Source organism: Citrus sinensis, chromosome 6 (genome assembly GCF_022201045.2).
Source record: "Citrus sinensis cultivar Valencia sweet orange chromosome 6, DVS_A1.0, whole genome shotgun sequence".
Taxonomy (NCBI): Eukaryota; Viridiplantae; Streptophyta; class Magnoliopsida; order Sapindales; family Rutaceae; genus Citrus; species Citrus sinensis.
The window spans coordinates 16,771,042-16,789,360 of NC_068561.1; the positions used below are offsets into that span (position 1 = coordinate 16,771,042).

Genomic DNA, 18,319 nt, shown 5'->3' on the forward strand with positions numbered 1-18,319 from the left:
AATTGCCGAGGTTTACGCTCTTCCATTATCTTTGGGAATTGTCATTATGGCTCTTCAGCTTCTTATCATTTAGACTACTTGCTTATTGGTTCAGACGATTCACAGTAAGATCCCAAACAAAATAATAATTATTATTATACACTTTTGATAATTTTAAAAGGTTCTCTTACGTATGTCTTCTAGATGGCCAGAGGCTATGGCCAGAGGCTAAGTTACAATAACTCTGCATCTAGCAGCCCGCAGCTATTATTCGTTGGATTTGTTGGCTGAAATCCAACGGATAAAATTAATGGAAGCATGAAAAATCAGCAGTAGGAAAATTGATAAAAGGATTAATTTCCAATACGCCCACGTGAATCTACAGTCGTCATTTATCCCTTCATGCTTTGCTAGTCGTCATTGGGCACCTACTTCGTGTTATATATATATATGAGAAAAAAAAAAAAATACTGACTTCAACAATTTTGATATTTGACCTAATAAATAATTGCATTATCTTACAATAATTTTTTAATATATAAAGACAAACACACCCTTGATTATTTTGTCTTTCACAAATAATATTTAGAAAAAAAGAGCATTTTCAATCAATTTTTTTAATATAAATATAAGTATATCTCTAAAAGTAATTTGTATGTAAGCGTTAAAAAACGATTCATAATTGACATTTTTTAATGAGAAATAAAAAAAAAGAAAAAAAATGTCTAGAATACTTAGGAATATTTTTTTTCAATTTCAATTTGTAATCTCATGTTTTGGGGTCTAACTTGACTCCAATTATCATAATTTTTTTCAAAATGTTCAAAAGTCTAAAAGAACTTGATTACTAAAAGAAGAATCTATTTTTGATTTGTTTTTAAAAAATTGAGCAAAAATTAAAAAAAAAAACATTCATCATAATACCTTTTGTAATGGTTATTTTAGTAGTCGTACGAATCAGTTTGTAAAATAGTCTTTCAAATTAAAATTGCTAGATTTAACAACAAAATAAATGGAATTGGAGTGCAGTGACTATTGTCAAAATTAATAGGGACATGGTAGCATATGTTAGAACATTTGGGGCTCGAAATAATTAAGTGTAATTTTTCAACCGGCATGCAACCTGTTACTCTCGTCAATTGGGACCCCAATTAGCTCCATGTGTCATCTCCTTATTTATTAACTTGTCATTTCATGGTCTGTAACCAACTGATAATGCAAGAGAGCAAGGTCCCCTTTGGATATTTATTTAAGATTTTGACCATAAGAGTGTTACGAGTGACATTTTATAATATGGTTCTCCAAGTTACATTTATTTATTGTAACTTACTTACAATTAGGCTTTTGCAATATAAAAATAAGTAACAATTATAATGAGATCAAGTGAGTTAATGAGTGAATTTTACTTAGTTGTAAGTTACATTAAATATAACGTAAGTAGACCCTTATAATATTAATCAAATAAACTTTAATATGAAGTTACTATATAAAAATCGCGTCTTTAATGGATTAAGATCTTCTTTTTTAGTATTTTTTTCACCTAACCTCTCTTAGTTTGCTAAATTTAGTAAAAAATAATAATTTAATTATGAACAAAGTGAAAAAAAGACTTAATTATCAACATTAAAATTTAAAATTTAATCTTAATCACTTTTTTTTTATTAGAAGAGATTAGAAGAAAATCCTTATTCATTTAACACGTGTTTTAATATTTGCAGTACTGAAAACACATTAACGTCATATCGGGGTTCGTTTCATGACCTCAATATAATGCTCCTACGCTGTCCTTCAGTCACAATAGTGACAACAACAAATATAAAAAACAAAAAATAAAAAAAAAAGTGAAATTTGTACCACAAAAAAAAAAGAAAGGTCCTAATGAAAATGACTCTTTGCAATAAAAAGTTACCACTTAATAAATCGAACAGATTTGAATGTGGCACAAGACCAGCTGCAAATGCATGACAGTTAAAGCCTTTGGGAAAAAAGCAGGAAAATGCCCCCACCCCCCCCCCCCCCCCCCCCTATTGACTGGTTCAATTCAAACATTAGGTTACAATGAAAATTCAACGCATGTTTAACATTGTTTTTTATTCTTTCAATACTTTTTGATTGTTGCCTAAAACAATTTAGAGAAAGTAAATAAAGATCAAATTGCTTGTCAATTAAGACTTTACATTTTAAGAACTTGAAATAAACGTGTGCTACTATTGCATCTAATCTCATCCATAACGTTAGGCTTTATATATACTTTTGAAAGCAATAATCGATGCCATATGGCTTGTTGGATATATATGAGAAATTATCAATCGTATACCCTTAGTTTACTCCATTATCAAATTTACTACAACACTTTCAGGGTATATCAGTCATCCACCCTAAGTTGACAAAATATATATGTCGTCTACCAAACCGTTAGTTGCCATTTAAATATGATGACATCATATGAGTAATATAATATTTTCATATGATACAAATGATAATTTAAGAGTATATAAGTAATAATAAGAGATTTTAAGGGTATGCAAATGATAATTTTCAAGGGTAAAATCGTCAATTCGTTACTGTTCAGTTCACTTTTAAACGGCAGCTAACGGTTTAGTGGACGATAAATAACCTTTGTCAATTTAGGGTAGACGATTGATACACCCTTAAAGTGTTGTAATATTTTTTTTATAAAAGCACAAGTTTAGGGTATAGGAATGATAATTTTCCTATATATATTAATTATTAACGTGGCAAACATGATATGACACTATGATATAATGGGTTCTAGCAACAATGTTTAATTTTGTTAATTGATCGGTTAATTGTGTTTAAAGATTTACTTTGCGTAACAAAAGAGACGAATAACACACAATTGAAAGTTGGTTAAGGTTCCTCCATCAAATATTCTGCATAGAATTTTGCGATAAAATCCAAGAACGGGGTCGAGAGGAAAAGCAACTTTTTACGACCAACCACACTAATTAATCAAGAATTAACTTTTTTTTCAAATGTTATATTACAAATAGAATGAAATTTATAACAAAAAAGTACCGAAACCACGTTGATAAGCTTTGTTATAGCATAGGCAGGATATTAGAGCGCAAAAAGGACCGAATTTATTTCAAACACATGAAAAGAAATTAGTCCCAAATAACGTAACATAGAAGGCCTCATCAAGCCAATGTCCACAAATTAAATTGATGCTTGATTTTGTTGAAAGAAGTGTATTTACTTAGTCAATTGTTATTATCTTGCATTAATTATTTTCCGATCACCGTAATCAATACACCATGTTTATCAATGAGAAATTCTAGAATATATTAGGAGTATTACGTCACTCATATAATAAATAAATGATATTATACTAATGTAAGTGGTGGTTATATTAAATTTGATTACACATGTCATATATATATATATATATATATATATATATTAATTGTATTATCTTTAATGTATTTTAAAATTTCTTGTTAATCAATATGTTTATTTATAAATGTTCTAAAGAACTCTTTTTATACTAAAGATTGTTAAAAATGAATAATCATGAGCTCCAATATATTGATAGTCACGCAACTCTCTATTAAAAAAAAAATCTACACATGAACATCCATCCTCGAGAATTTTTTTAAACATATCAACATCATGAATTTAATATTGAATACTTCTTTTGAATATTTCTCCAAACTAGTCTATAGATACCTGCATGAAGGGACGATCGCCCACGTGATAAGCATTTAAAGAGAAAGCAAGAAGCAAGCGGATTGAAGTTTGAGACCTATCAAAACCTTGCCATGTTTCATTTTTCTCATCACAAGAAATATCAAAAACAGAAAAATTGTCAAATTTAGATAAGTTAAGTGTCAATTCAATGCGTTTGAAAACGATCTCGCCCATAAATTTACAATAGTCAATTCCTGTCCATTTTCTGAAATTTTTAAATGGACTTTTTAAAAAGACAGAGATAAGTGAAAGTGCTATTCTGTGAATTTTATCACATGATTTTTTACTATTATTTTCTTCAATAGGCTAAGAAATGAAACAATTGCACATGCAAAAGTGCGAAGGTTTCCATCATACACACACATAAATTCCAATACATAATTTATCTAACGACCTCTCCTTTTTTTTTTTTTTTCTTTTTTTCATATGAGCAAGAAGCTCCACCACACAACATCCCTTTGATTTATTTTGTTTCCTAAATGATACAGGCAGCTCCTCATTGTAGATCAAAAGCAAGAGACGAATCGAAAGTTTCCATGATCAATTGATTCATATGGATTTAGAAGCTAATAATTTATTTAAAAAGGACAGTTTACATGTATTTAGAACCTATGGGCTTGATGTTAAGGATTCGACTTGTGCCTTGCCACAGGGACCCTTTGTCCGAATGTAAAGTCTATACTCATCATAAGTCATTGGTGGATACAAGGCTGGTCTGTTCCTTGTAACAAATTCCTTCATTGGTTCAATGAGCAAATCACTCTTAGGGTTGTAGAAGAAAGCTAGTGAGACTCTGTCTTTCTCTGAATTCACAATCACTCGATGCTCCACGCTCTTGTAAATTGCGTTGCTTAGCACCTAAGCAAACATCAAATAACATATTACTACTGCTACTACTACTACTACTATATCTATTTTTATTAAAAAAAAAAAACATATTACTACTATTATATATTAAAAAAATTAATGTCCCTTAACGTGTGTCCCCACAGCTAACGTACACATTAACAGTACCTGAATTTGATCTCCGATGTTAACAATAAAAGCATTCGGGACAGGCTTAACGGTGATCCAGTTATCGCCCCTACGGACTTGGAGTCCGGCGACGTTTTCATCGGGCAGGAGAAGGGTCATGCCACCGGGGTCTGAGTGTGGGGAGAGGCCCAGTGTAAGGTCCGGCTGGGGACATTTTGGGTAAAAATTAACCCTCAAGCAAGCACCAATTTCCTCTCCACCGAAAGCATTTTGAAATTGGTCTTCTTGTAGTCCGAGATTTATTGATAGTACCTTCATCAGAACTCCGCACAGCTTCACCAAATTTTCACCATATTCCGATACTAATTCCCTGCATACGAATTTCCAAATTCGTGTCAAAAATTAATCTTCTATCAATTAAAAGTCACGTGGCTGAACATTTTTTTTAATAAAACAGACTTTGTTGTTTTTCGAAATCTTTAACTAACAAATATTTATATAGTCAATTAAATTGCACAAAAGATACATGGAATCTAATACTCACTTTCTTGATGTTCAAACTTTTTGTAGGATACCTGTTTGAATTAGCCTAAACAAGCTTAAAATGACTAGGCAAAAAGTACAACATCTGATTATAACATAGGATAAAGGTGGAATTATTACTTAAACGACTAAGCATAAAGTTATTAAGTTAATCTTTAGTGCGAAAGAAAAGTTGCAGGACCACTTCTTCAGTGTCTACTTTTCCTTTCTTCCTGTATAAAATTTCCAATTTGCTTGCATGCATCAGAGTTCAGACTCCAAAAGTTAATTACTAACAACTTTGTACGAGCCTGCGTTTTGTAAAATACGGACGACTGAAGTTTAAAAATAAATAAATAAACAAACAAACATGTATATATCATGCTATTGCAAATTTGCAATGAAAACGACTTTAAGAAGAAATTACCTGCATGAAGGTGGGAGAGACGGCCACTTGTTGGGATTCCTGAGGGAATGAGGCATGAAGTGAAGGAAAAAGTAGTCACTCCAATCAAGCTTTGCTCCTTTCTCGACGCCCAAGCGGCTACCGTAGCCTTCGTATGTCGTCGGCGAGTTTGCATACTCCTGTTTGAGCTCAAGCGGGAGATTGAAGAACTCGCGCCACATCTCCCTCGTTTGCTTCATCAGTTCGGGGCTCACCCCATGGTTCACAACTTGGAAAAACGCCCAGTCGCGGCACGCGTTGGAGATGCAACTCAGCGTCTCATTGCGGACACTCTCGTCGTTGCTGTATATGCTCTGAAGATCAATAAGTGGAATGTTGATTTGAGAGTCATCAAAATCACGGTCACCATGTTTCACTGAATTAGGCCTTTGGAGTGATGGCTTGATGTACCTTTCCGGGATTGATTTTATGCCACTTTCGGATAAAGCTTGGACTCTGACAATTGGTTCAGGCCAACTCTGAAGGCAGTTCATTGTCTCTAAATTGTTTTGAACGTTTTTAAAATATATATATATATATATATCTCTCTTATAGGGTATTTTTGATAGAGACAGAAAGAGAAAGATGAGCAATGGGCTAGCTCTGGTTTTGGTGATTGGTGAAGTGGGGATTGAGAGGTTTATATAAGAATCACATAAGCTTAATTTCGGCGCCGTAAGGGATTTGATTTTGCTTCTTATTTTTAATTTAACACATTTGTGTATCTGAATAAAAGGGCTAATATGCAAATTGATGCTTCAAAGGCTTACTTCTTTTGTGTATTCCTCTTGTAAAAGGGCAATTCTACGATTAATATAGTTTTAATAAGTAGGCAATAGTGGGCATATTAGCTCATTACCAGTGAATCACCATAGTTTAATTAACCTGATTGGCTTTGGAATATGATATAGTACAAGTGGTATTGTACTGTCATTAAGAAAAAAAAAGGCTACGGTTGACTAAGACTATCTAATCTACAAAAAAGTAGGTTTTATGTACCCACGTGCCTTTAATTCGAGAGGGAAGCTAATATTTAATTTTTTAATATTTTTTAAAAAGTAATGATGAAGAACCGCACTTCAATCCTGCCTCAACTTCACACAAAATTAAATAAAAGTTGAATTACAAAAAATTACTTAAGAATTATTTTCAATTATACTATAACTTAGGGGTAAAAGTTTATTTCGTCTCTGTATTTTAAGATTACTATTCATTTAATTCTTATATTTTTAAAATACCTCGAAACATCTCTGTCGTTAAAATATTGATACCCCTACCATTACTTTTTATTTCTTTTAGTTTACTTTTACAATATTACTCTTTTATAATAATTTTTTGTTTGGACATTAATAAAAAGAAAATAATTAAATTATCAATTTAACCCTAGAAAATAAAAAAAAATGCAAGAACCATTTGCACACTTGGTAGTTGCATGTAATTTTTGACAATTAAAAATTAATATAATTTTTTTGGGTTAAATTGGTAATTTAATTATTTTCTTTTTATTAATGTCCAAACAAAAAAATTATTATAAAAGGATAGTATTGTAAAGGTAAGCCCAAAAAAAATAAAAAGTAACAATAGATGTATCAATACTTTAACGGTAGGGATGTTTCGAGTCATTTTTAAAAATATAGGGGCTAAATGGATACTAATCTTAAAATAGAGAGACTAAATGAGCTTTTACCCCCTATAACTTATAAATATCATGTGAAAGTAGTATTTATTAACCACATAAATGCAATGACAATTATAAGTTAGAATTCAAACATTGAAATTTCTAACATTGTTAATTACACGTTGATTATAATAGCAGTGGTTGTCTTTGGTCCAAGAATTAAAAATATAAAATGTAGTTGAGTTTTCGGTCCAGTAAAATGACGATAAAGTTGCATTGAACTTTTTTACTTTTAGTCGCATTGAAAAGGAACAACATCAACTATATAATTTTCATTATTTAAAAGCTATATATAATGTAATTTTTCAGGTATTATCTTGCTCTTTATAATCCAATAATTCTGTTTTGGGCCCTAGTATTTTTACTATTTGATCTATAGTTTGAAAAAGATAGGCTAAAATATCTTATGTTAAAAATAAATAAATATTTTCTGCGTATTGATCTATCTCACCAACTAACCAATGAATGCTACATTATTTGTGATTATGTTTTGGGATAAAAAATTTAGAATGTGTAGCACTATTTTTAAATATTCGCAATGAGACTTCCCAATCTTAGTGCGTGGCCTATAATTAAGTTATTGTCATATATGCATATTTACTTTTTTCTAATTAGTTAATAGATGAATATGGTGACAATTTAATAAGATTGAGGAAAATTATTTTGTGCTCTTCTTGTCTATTCACTCATTGCCATGATATACTTTAATCAATTATAATAATATGTATAAACACGTGTAAATAGTAAATATATAAAGAGTAATGGTCTGAAAACACCAAAAACCTTCTCTAAAAATTGTGATATACATGGAGATCTTAAGTACGCCATCTCCCTTACCCAACAGATATCAATTGAAAGCATTGGACAATTATTTACATTCTGGCCTGTCAAGATGTAGTTTTTGTGCTTTGATCCTCGTAAGTTCTATTTATTTTCATTATGGCTCTAGCTCTAGTTTTTATGACTACGACTTGGCCTTTATAAATTTTGTTTCTTCTCATTATGACTACACAATTTCTCAAGTGAATCAATAACATACTAAATTAATTAATTAATTAAATACACACATAATGTAATAGAAAGTGCCCAAACAGGCCATTTGCCAACGAGAAAAAACCCAAAGAAATGTCATTTTTTTCTTGTTTTCATTGTGATAGGGGTTGCATTAAGCTCAGTTCAATTATAAACAGATGCACTCAAAATGATTGTCAAACAATCAGTCACTCAATCTGTCATTTCCCAATTATTGAAAGGATGTGAAGAGACTGAGAGAGAGTATGCGTGTGTCACTCTCTAGCTCTATCTATGTGAAAGATCAACTACAATGATAATTAATTTCCCAAAATGAGAATGAATGATAAGTAATGCATGCCGACATATACATGCGTGAACACATTTCTTTTATTATTAGTGAAGAAGAGGATTTTTGTCTTAAAGATAGCCGAAATGATATAATAATAGTTCATAATTGGAGCAACGGGTCATGCCTTTATTATTAGTATGATGTTGATTTAATCTCTTTAATTCGCTTGAAAGTTTGCCTATTATCCGGATTTTGAATCTTGTTTAAAAATATTCCCGCATTGCAAATTAAGAAACCGAAACTATCGTTCTATTATCCTATTTGGAATAAATATATTTTTAGTTTTTTGTATTATTTTTGTTGAGAAAAATAGCTCACATCGATTAAGAATATTTATAGATATAATAATATGAGCTTGAGATAACCCTTCACTTAGTTATATACGAGTTAGCTGTTAGCCTTTGGGTGTCAATAATATTATGCTTAATTAGTTTAGATACGTAGTTTGAATATTCATTGATGTCTCACCAATCGTTTAATATCATGTGAATGGTGTTAATTGTTAATGGTATTAATTATTAACTTATAACTTTTATAACTTACTCAATAAATGATACATAAAATGCCACATTAGCGAGTATCTAAAGTAAGTAAGCATAACATTAATCTTTAGAGAGAAGTTAGATTAATGAGCTCCTATGTGGTATCAAAACCAAACTCTTGCACGAGTCCACAAAATATTTCCATCTTACAATGTCCAAACAAAACTAGAGTTAAGATATGAAAAACTACAAGTTGTAGATCAACTCATGCGCAAGATTCACCATTGCGTCAATTGATATAGATCCGATTCTAGAAGACGACGGATTAAAAGAGTTATTGACTATTTCGACAAATCACTTGAAGGTTTCTCGTGTACACAAAGTTTTTCTCTGCTTCTCCGCAAAGGATTAATCATCTGCCCAAGTACTGACGGCAATGGATTATTCGTAAATCAATCTTAATCAGATAGCTATTATACGTCCCGTTAATTATACGACTTAAATCCATATCGAACATAATGCAGTTTATTTATTTATTTTGTTTTAAACAGAATATAAAATGCATGGCTATAGCTAGCTTAAGCAGCAGGACAAATAACTTGATACGATTCTCAAATTAATTCCATCTAATAAAAATATAAAATAATAGATTTAATTAAACATTAAATTGGATAAGTTCAAGAAATTAACCAAGCCTCGAGCTACCAGTTTGAATTTGCATGCTGGAGTTGCAAAATGAAGATTCTGACGCCGGCGTAAGGAAACAGAAGAAGGAAACACGTGGGCGAGAAACTTGCGTGGGATTATTATAATTATCCCTCCCACTTCGAGTATAGCTATACAGAATTAAGGTGGCAAGTGGTCCATTAACATTTTATCACGTGACATAATAGTATATTTTAATATATATTTTATCAGTGATTCTGTACTAGTCGCACTTAAAAATTTATCTTAAATAAACTAATAAATCTCCGAGACTCATTATTCTACCGCATAATAAAATTTTAATAGGACAATTCCACATAAATCTTTTTCGGCAATTATTAAATTACAGCTGCAGTGCCGTAACTTAAAATCCATTTAAAAATATGCAATAAATTATGTCAGATAATGTCATTTTTGCATGAACTGTAAATTACATCATTAAGACGGACCTAATTTTCTTGCATCACTATCACATCGCTTAGTATTTATTTATTTATTTATTTATTAATCAATTATAAAGTCCAATTATATATGGCTCAGATCCGGCCCCGGCCGACATCATTTTTCGATACAGAAGCAACAACAACTCCCCCACGTGGCAAATTTTTATTTAAAGCACGTGAGGATCAACTCAAACATCAAACTCATCTTCTCGAATCCTGATCTACGTTTTTTTTTTTTTTTTTTAATTTTTTTAATTTTGCTGGTACATGCGCATTTTAAAATATAAAATTCATATTTTTAAAACAAACGTTTACATCCAATTAAAATTTTATTTTAAATTATGTCGATAGAGTTAAAAAGTATCACAGTATTATGCGTTTTGATTAAATTTACCCGTTGTAATTCATTTAGGTTGATTGATAGATTAATCAGTACATTGATATAACATCTAAGATATAAAATTCTCATTTTTTAAAACAAATTTTTACATCAAATTGAATTTTTATTTACATCAACTGAAAGAAAAAAAAAATCTATAAATTATATTCATTGTCCAGAGATAGCTTTCAATTCTGAAGCGATTATGCAAAATTTATACGTAATATTGGACAAAAATTTAATTTGAATAATCGATATATTACAATTCTTTTGGTTCGTGATAATGTCTTTTATCCTTAGACTAAGTCTCTCAAGTTGATATGAAATCAGTGTCCTGCCAATCACATAACGCCTTATCAATCGCTTCGTGTGGTTCATGTAGATGGTGAAGCTTCTTTTTCTCCTCTAAAGTCCTTATATATTTGATTGACACGATGCATGCCCTAATTTTCTTCCAAATATCATGGCACTAATCGTAGTTAATTTCAGCCACTTTTCTTCAATTTTTAAAAGAGAAAATAATAAATAAATAGAATCATGGCTTGAATTTCTTTCTTTCTTTTTTTTTTTTTTTTTTTTTTTGATAGCGTTGGTGTACTGAAATTGATTTCATGAAAGCATGCGTATCTCTTGTATTAATTATGTCAAAAAGTCTACACAGTAGACGAGTATTATTGCCTTATCGATCTTGTGACCGACGGCAAGAGGAGAATGCCATACTTTTGAAAGCAATTCATAATATATGCTCGGCATTGAAAGTTATTTTTTAAACCACTTTAAAAAATGAATAAATAATTCAAATAAATAAATAATTATAGACGTTCGCATTTCACAAAATTTATAGGTGGTTTTGAAGTGTTATACAAACTTTGGGAGGACATTTTGACGACATATCATCATTTCTCAAATCCGTCCATACTCGTGCTTCATTCCGTGTCCCGAATTAAGTATGTTGCCTATTTTGAGCCACAATTCTTATAGAATTATAAAAGCAACTCACAATTTTTTTAAAAAAATTTTAATTTCCTTTTCCATGCATATTAGTAATTAAATTCGCATAATATTTACGTGAGCGGAGTTTAAACATAGGTGGCGTTTGTTTTATTTGGGTCTGAAATTTGAATAGTACTTGAACTAGTCTGAATTTGAATGATTTTTTTTAATCGCTAAAAATAAATATTAAGTTGTTTAGTTTAAAAAATGTAAAAACTAATATTTTTATATTTATACCCTTACAAATTATAAATGTCAAACAAATAATAAATATCTCAAAGAATATAAATAAAATAAATATTATTATAACATAAATCATATTCAATTGAACATAACTCTTTAATATTCTATATTATATATGTTAATCAATTTTATTATAGTTTATGATGTTTTTAATTATATGAAAAATATTCATAAAAATTATGAAGATAAATAATGCTAATTTGAAAAAAAATAAAAAGATAAAAATAATAATATTCTATCACTATCTATTATCACAAGTTATATAGAGATGAGTAATAATGCTAATTATTAAATGTTTGTTTTAGGTAAGGATGAAAATTAATTAATTAGATAGGGATATTTCGAAAAATATCTTTTATTGATATCATTCAGACTTTTTAAATTAAGCAAAAAAGTTAAAAAAAATTAGCTTAATAACTTAATAACTTAATGGCTGAAAATTTTCATTAAGTTAAAAAAAAACTTAATGATTTAACTAATTAAAATTAAGTTAATTAAGTCATTAAGTAAAAAAAATCCCTCTAAACTTTTATATTATCAAAAAAATTTATCAGTTAAAAAGTAATTAACATCCACTTCTTTTGATAGTATTGTTTTATTGGGATATATGAATTTTGATGACATGTTAAAGAGGTTAAGTAGTGCGTGCCAGTCACATTCTCAAACAATTATATAATGAAAAGTATCGTGCTTGGATTGTAAGAGACTAATCAAGAGGCGTACAAAAATTTGAGTTTCCAAAAGAATAAGAATTTCTCTTTATTTAATTAGCTTTTCTTTTTCGTGTGTGATTATTCATATTTGATCTTGATAGGGGTGACAAAATGAGTTAACAAATTGAATTTGAATCGAATTTTAAATGAATTAAGTCAAAATTATACTGATTCGAATTTGATTTATTTATTAAACGAATTGAAATCTTAGGATTCGAATTCAATTCATTGAAAGAATATTCAATTTGATTCGTTTAATTCATTTAGTAAAATTAATAAACGAATCGAATCAAAATTAAATTTGTTTACTATTCATTTATCCCATAATAAACTAACCAAATTTGAATATAATTTTGTTTGCAAAATATAATTAATAAACAAAAATTAAGTAAAAATAAAATATTAAAAAAACCACAAAATTAACATCCTATAAAACACAAGTAATCCAAATCATATTCTAAAATTAAAATATACAGTCGGTCAAATACCAAATTATAAATTCTTGCTAAAAAAATAAAAGAAGAAAAAAGATCTCAAAGCATCATCAACTCAACATCTACCATTTTTGGTTTTGCTTAATCGTGTCTTCTTTATAAACCCCATTACCCCAATACCCATATAAAAAAAGTTGCTTATAATCTAAAAAGAGCTTACTTTCTTGCTCAAATCTTGTTCATTTTCATAAATTTTTTCGTAGGTAGTGCCATTTTAACAGTCCCATTTGGGCAACAAAAACTTGATAGAGTTGGGAAGCTACTAGAGCAAAATTAAAACTAAACCCGTAGCTCGAAAATTAAAAAGAAAAAAGAGGTTACCGTTAGGGGAGATGGTGCTAGCTTCTCTAAACAGCAAACAAAAAGAAATTGCAGACACAACAAAAAGAAATTGCTATGGAGGGTGGATAAATAAATAATTTATTTATTACTTATTTATTAAACGAATCTTAAATAAATATCTTTAAACTTAGATTCAATTTATTTATTTAACGAATCAAATCGAATTCATTTATTTATTAAACGAATGAATTTTTTCAAACTCAAACTATCAAAATGAATTGAATAAATGAATCTAGACAAGACTACCACCCGCAGACCATGAGCACTTCCGTTTTTACAAGAACATTGATGATGAATAACGTCAGATTAAATTACACTTTTTTGACTAGTCAACGTTAAATTAAAGCTCAGAGCATTTTTAGAATAGGGCAACAGACTTTCCTGATAGAACATTATTGGTTAGTGGGGTTTTCACTTTGGCTTTCTTTCTACTAAAATTCTATTTTGACTGCTCAACGTTATTCATGCAACTAGTGGATCCTTTAGGTGGATTATTACAGTAAGCTACTTATGCTTTCAGAATATTTTTATCACTATTTAAACTTTATTTTTTAAATCAATTCTCTTTATTCAGATCACTAATCTAAATACAACTAAATATTATCTCTTCCTAAAAAATTCATTTGAATTGTAACTAAAGAATCACAATTATTAGATGTATAAAAGTATGTTCATTCACACGCCATGGAAGCACAAAGGTAGAAACAATGGGCATAAACTTTTTTTATTTTTCTGCTTTTCTTCCCTGTCTATGCTATCTTGTTCGTACTAAATTGCCATATCGTACAGCGTTTTCATTTTCACCAAGGTTGTGGTTTCCCCCGGCAGAGTAATCAAACTCAATGATTAAACATGGATTTCACAAATGTGAATCGAATTTTAACCAAAGTTGTACTGATAGCCGACAAGATATCGATATATATATGGTGTCAAATGCATGGTTCATTGTTGTCGATAATTAAAAAAAAAAAAAAACACAGAATATCATCAGGACCATCATCGTTTATAAGGCTACACATCCACGTGAAAGCACATGAGATTGAGCTTATAATTGATCTCAAACCAGTGAGACAGAAACATTTATCAAAACAAGAAATTTGATTTCTCCCTTTCAAGAATGATATATCATGCATGTGAAGTCTCTATATTTAGTGGTGTTTTTGTTTTGCCTTTCCCTTTTTCCAGAGGAAACTTCAGTTGTTGCTGCAGAAATAGGTACCATTTTGAAGAATCATATTCAAAGTTGTGAACTTACGAAATTTGCTTTTTGACAAAATGTTTTTCAGGAAAATCATGTGCGGTAACAATTAATGTTAATTTTAGGTATATTTTTAATGGTGTTTTCGCACTCACAAAAGGCATTCCCTCGTGGGTTTTTAATTGACGACAATATTTCCAATAAAGACTTGTAAAAATTTGGATGTGCAAAAGTCTATGTCGACTTGTATATTTGTGCACAAGTTTTACAAGTAACTTGTATCATCACGAGTGCCCTTGGCACTTCATAATTAAATAACCACGCACAATCATTTTGCACCATATATCTAAATTGCTGGGGGTTGCTTTTGACCAGATAACTAGGCAAATATTGATGGTGTCAAATTAATTTTTAGATCACACAAGGTAAGCTTCCTTTAGTTCGTCAACAAAAATCAAAGACATAATCATGGCTAGCAAAGGCAAAGAAAAGAGTGGGCTAGGACAAAAATTGGCACAAATTTGTAGTTGCTGCAAACCAAATTAATCAACAAAAGAAACGTCAAGGAGATAAGAGTTAGAAGAAAATGTTGCATATGGATTATGACAGTGATGATCAGAGATTACTAGGTGGATATGCACAAGCAGCAGGCTGCCAATTATAATACCGTACATGTTATCTTTGAATAATATCTGGTGCTTATGAACAAAATTATTCTTTTTTGTCACGTGTATATTACAATCTACTCATATTTATAATAAAAAAAATTTTGGGACAACTTTAGATGAATTATACTGAAGTGCAGTCCAGATATTTGTAAACCTCACAAATTCTCTCTTTGGTAATTACATTTGCAAATAAAAAAAAAAAAAAAGACAAAAAGATTGGGCCATGCCTACCTTACTAGGGCCTTGAATTTTAGAAGTTGGGGGAATAATGAAAAGCAACAAAACTTTTAGAGGCTAAGTTATAAAAAAATAAATCTAAAACTGAGGGCTAAAATGAAAGAATATATAACGTTTAGGGGCCAAAGAAAAAATAATCTCCAGTGATCAACGGCCTCGCTTTCCATAGTCCATACATACATAATCAGAAGCATAATAAAATCTCGACAGTATAGGAATTAGGATAATCACAAACAACCTAAAAAATGGCACCTTAGAACCCTAGAGTAAAGTAATATGAAGGATTTGTAAACTAAGGGGACAAAAATAAAATTAAGTTTAATAGAACCCTTATCTTTCGTAAATTTTATTTTGGCAAAGCTAGAACACAGATCTTTCCTTAATTAGTTAAAATGATGTTTTTTTTTTTTAAAATAACGACGTATCACGATTTTATTTAAAAGTAAACGTTCACATCAGATAAAGACTCAATCTTTTGCATGTACCTTATAAAATGTCATATTTTCAACACGTTGGGATAGATAGGATGTTCAAAGTTAAGAGATGAAGATTGATCACATTGGTGTCTAATGTGCGTGAGAGCGACTGACATGAACATGCAACAGCGCCTAACAAGACAGACTGAAGTGGCCGTGAAATTCTTTGCAGTTGAGGGCTCGCTGCTGCTGCTTTTGCTTTTATCATCTGCAATATCTACATGTGCTTTTTTTTTTTTTTTTTTTTTTCAAAAACTATGTCGACAAGCAAAAGCATTATAGCTAACACACAATCATTTGTCTGAAGTGGTGTCCAAACTAGCTTGTTTATCCAACTAATAATAATATTCCTTTTGCTTATTTGAATGCGAATCACTTTACAAAATTTTGACAAGCACTGACCATTCAAATATGCTTTAATTTTTTTATTTGGTAAGAGTATGTGTCATTTGATCCAAAATCTCAGCCGGAAAAGCCTCACCATGTTCTCCTAGAAATATCCAAGAAAAATTACAAGTTGCACCGTCGAACGTCCGTAGTTTATCTTTACACGCCCCATTTCTATGAACAAATTATATGGGCGATAATATTTCCCCCACCCTTTGTGTAAGGATATCCTAGTTACTATATGTTTTTTAAATTTCACTTTTATATTTTAATAAAATGACTAAAAAGAGAATGAAAATTTTGCATAGGTGTCTGGTTAGTGTGTTATTTGATTCCAAAAACTTTTTTTTTTTTAAAAAAAAAATTTGTTGTAATTGATTTCACTTTGAGGAGAGCTTTTTACATATTAAATAATATGTTTTGTCTCTATTAATAAAAATTCAAATTTGAGCTTTGGAGAATAGAGGTTGGAGTTTTTTTTTTTTTTTTTTTTTTTAAGTTCAATTGTCTATAATGCCTATTATATATTTTACATTCTTATTTCACTCATTTCATAAAAAAATTTAAAAATTTATCGATTAAAATAATTTTACAGTTCTTAAGAAAAACTTTCATTGACAACCAAAAAAAAGAAAGATTCTACTTGTATAAATTAATTTAAAAAGGTATAACCAAATGGAACATCCATGATACTTAAGCAAAATCTCTTGTATTAATATTTGAGTCATGCCATTAAACCTTTTTTTTTTTTCCCTTGTGTGTGTAAAACCACCTCATCTATACTGGACCACTTGTTCTAAAGGTTTGGCTTGAGTAGTTTTTATGCAACTTCTTTGATTAGCCACCCTAGTTCAAATCCTATATAGGTAGGGGACCCTAGTTCAAATCCTATGTAGGTAGGGGACTAAGCCATACAGGCAGGGGGACCAAAAACTATCTCTATATTTTTTAAACGATCAAAAATAAATGTTAAATAGAGATAATTTAATTTCTTTTAAATATTGCAATACAATTCAAATATTTACGGTATATTAAGAAGTATGCCACGATTTGCCTTAATGCAAGTCATTTAAAATTCAGTTCGAAAATCTACCTGTAGTTCATGTTTGGTTGGAATAAATAGTAAAAGAGGAGATGATAGGAAAGGAAAGAGGAGGAGAGAAAGTAAATGAAAAAAAAGGGATCAATTTCATTTTCATTATTTGGTTGGATATGAAATTTCATTTTTCTCCCCTTATCTCTTTTCCCTCTTCTCCTCTCCTCCCTTTATATTTCTTTAAACCAAATATGCACTTAAGTCCAAAAAAGAGACCTACTTCTAAATTAGAAAAATCTACTCAAACAAAATACGAAGAGACTCCAACTCCAATCTCCCATTAAAGTTTCCCACACGCTCGAAAAAACCAAATAATTCCTCCTTCCGATTGCTCCATTGGGCAAAGACAGACTGTTTCACACCAACAGAACATTGGAGTCCGAGCTCACTCCAGTTCCAGTTCCACTTCCATTTACTTCTTTTGAGCTTTTTATTTATTTTTTTCCATTTTTCCTTCTATGGCATCAATAATAATAATAATTTTGATTTTTAGAATGTGAATTTGTTGATGTTGGCATAGGATTGGGTTACCTGAAGCCCCAGGATCAGTCTGATACAATATGTAGGCCCAATTATAATAATTTTCCTAAATTCAGAAACCTGGACGGCTGGGCTTTTGGTCTATGATACGCTCAAATACTCAGTGAAATGCAAACCGACGACTTTGGGTTGAATTTTGAGCAAAAATCGATCCAGACCGATTCTATCCACCTCTATTCAAACTGAATTTATCAATTGCTGGTGCACATCCCAAAATTTCATCTCATATGATTTAACATTCAAGCATTTG

The 18,319-nt window shown here is 30.2% G+C and overlaps 1 protein-coding gene across 1 annotated transcript; it reads right to left on the reverse strand.

Annotated features, from left to right (window-relative positions):
- Positions 1-3,932: 3,932 nt before the first annotated feature.
- LOC102610597 (jasmonate-induced oxygenase 2) lies at positions 3,933-6,247 on the reverse strand. Its single transcript, XM_006480985.4, has 3 exons — positions 5,615-6,247; positions 4,705-5,035; positions 3,933-4,548 (listed from the first exon to the last, which is right to left on the reverse strand). Exons 1-3 carry the CDS (start codon positions 6,124-6,126, stop codon positions 4,300-4,302), a joined length of 1,092 nt encoding a protein of 363 aa, XP_006481048.1. The 5' UTR covers positions 6,127-6,247; the 3' UTR covers positions 3,933-4,299.
- Positions 6,248-18,319: the final 12,072 nt, after the last annotated feature.

Bases quoted from the DNA above. Each gene is read 5' to 3' on its own strand.
- LOC102610597 (XM_006480985.4), bottom strand. From the start codon at position 6,126: ATGAACTGCCTTCAGAGTTGGCCTGAACCAATTGTCAGAGTCCAAGCT. The intron at 5,036-5,614 runs GTAATTTCTTCT...ATTCGTATGCAG, and splicing joins TCTCTCCCACCTTCATGCAG to GGAATTAGTATCGGAATATG. The intron at 4,549-4,704 runs GTACTGTTAATG...ATGTTTGCTTAG, and splicing joins ACATCGGAGATCAAATTCAG to GTGCTAAGCAACGCAATTTA.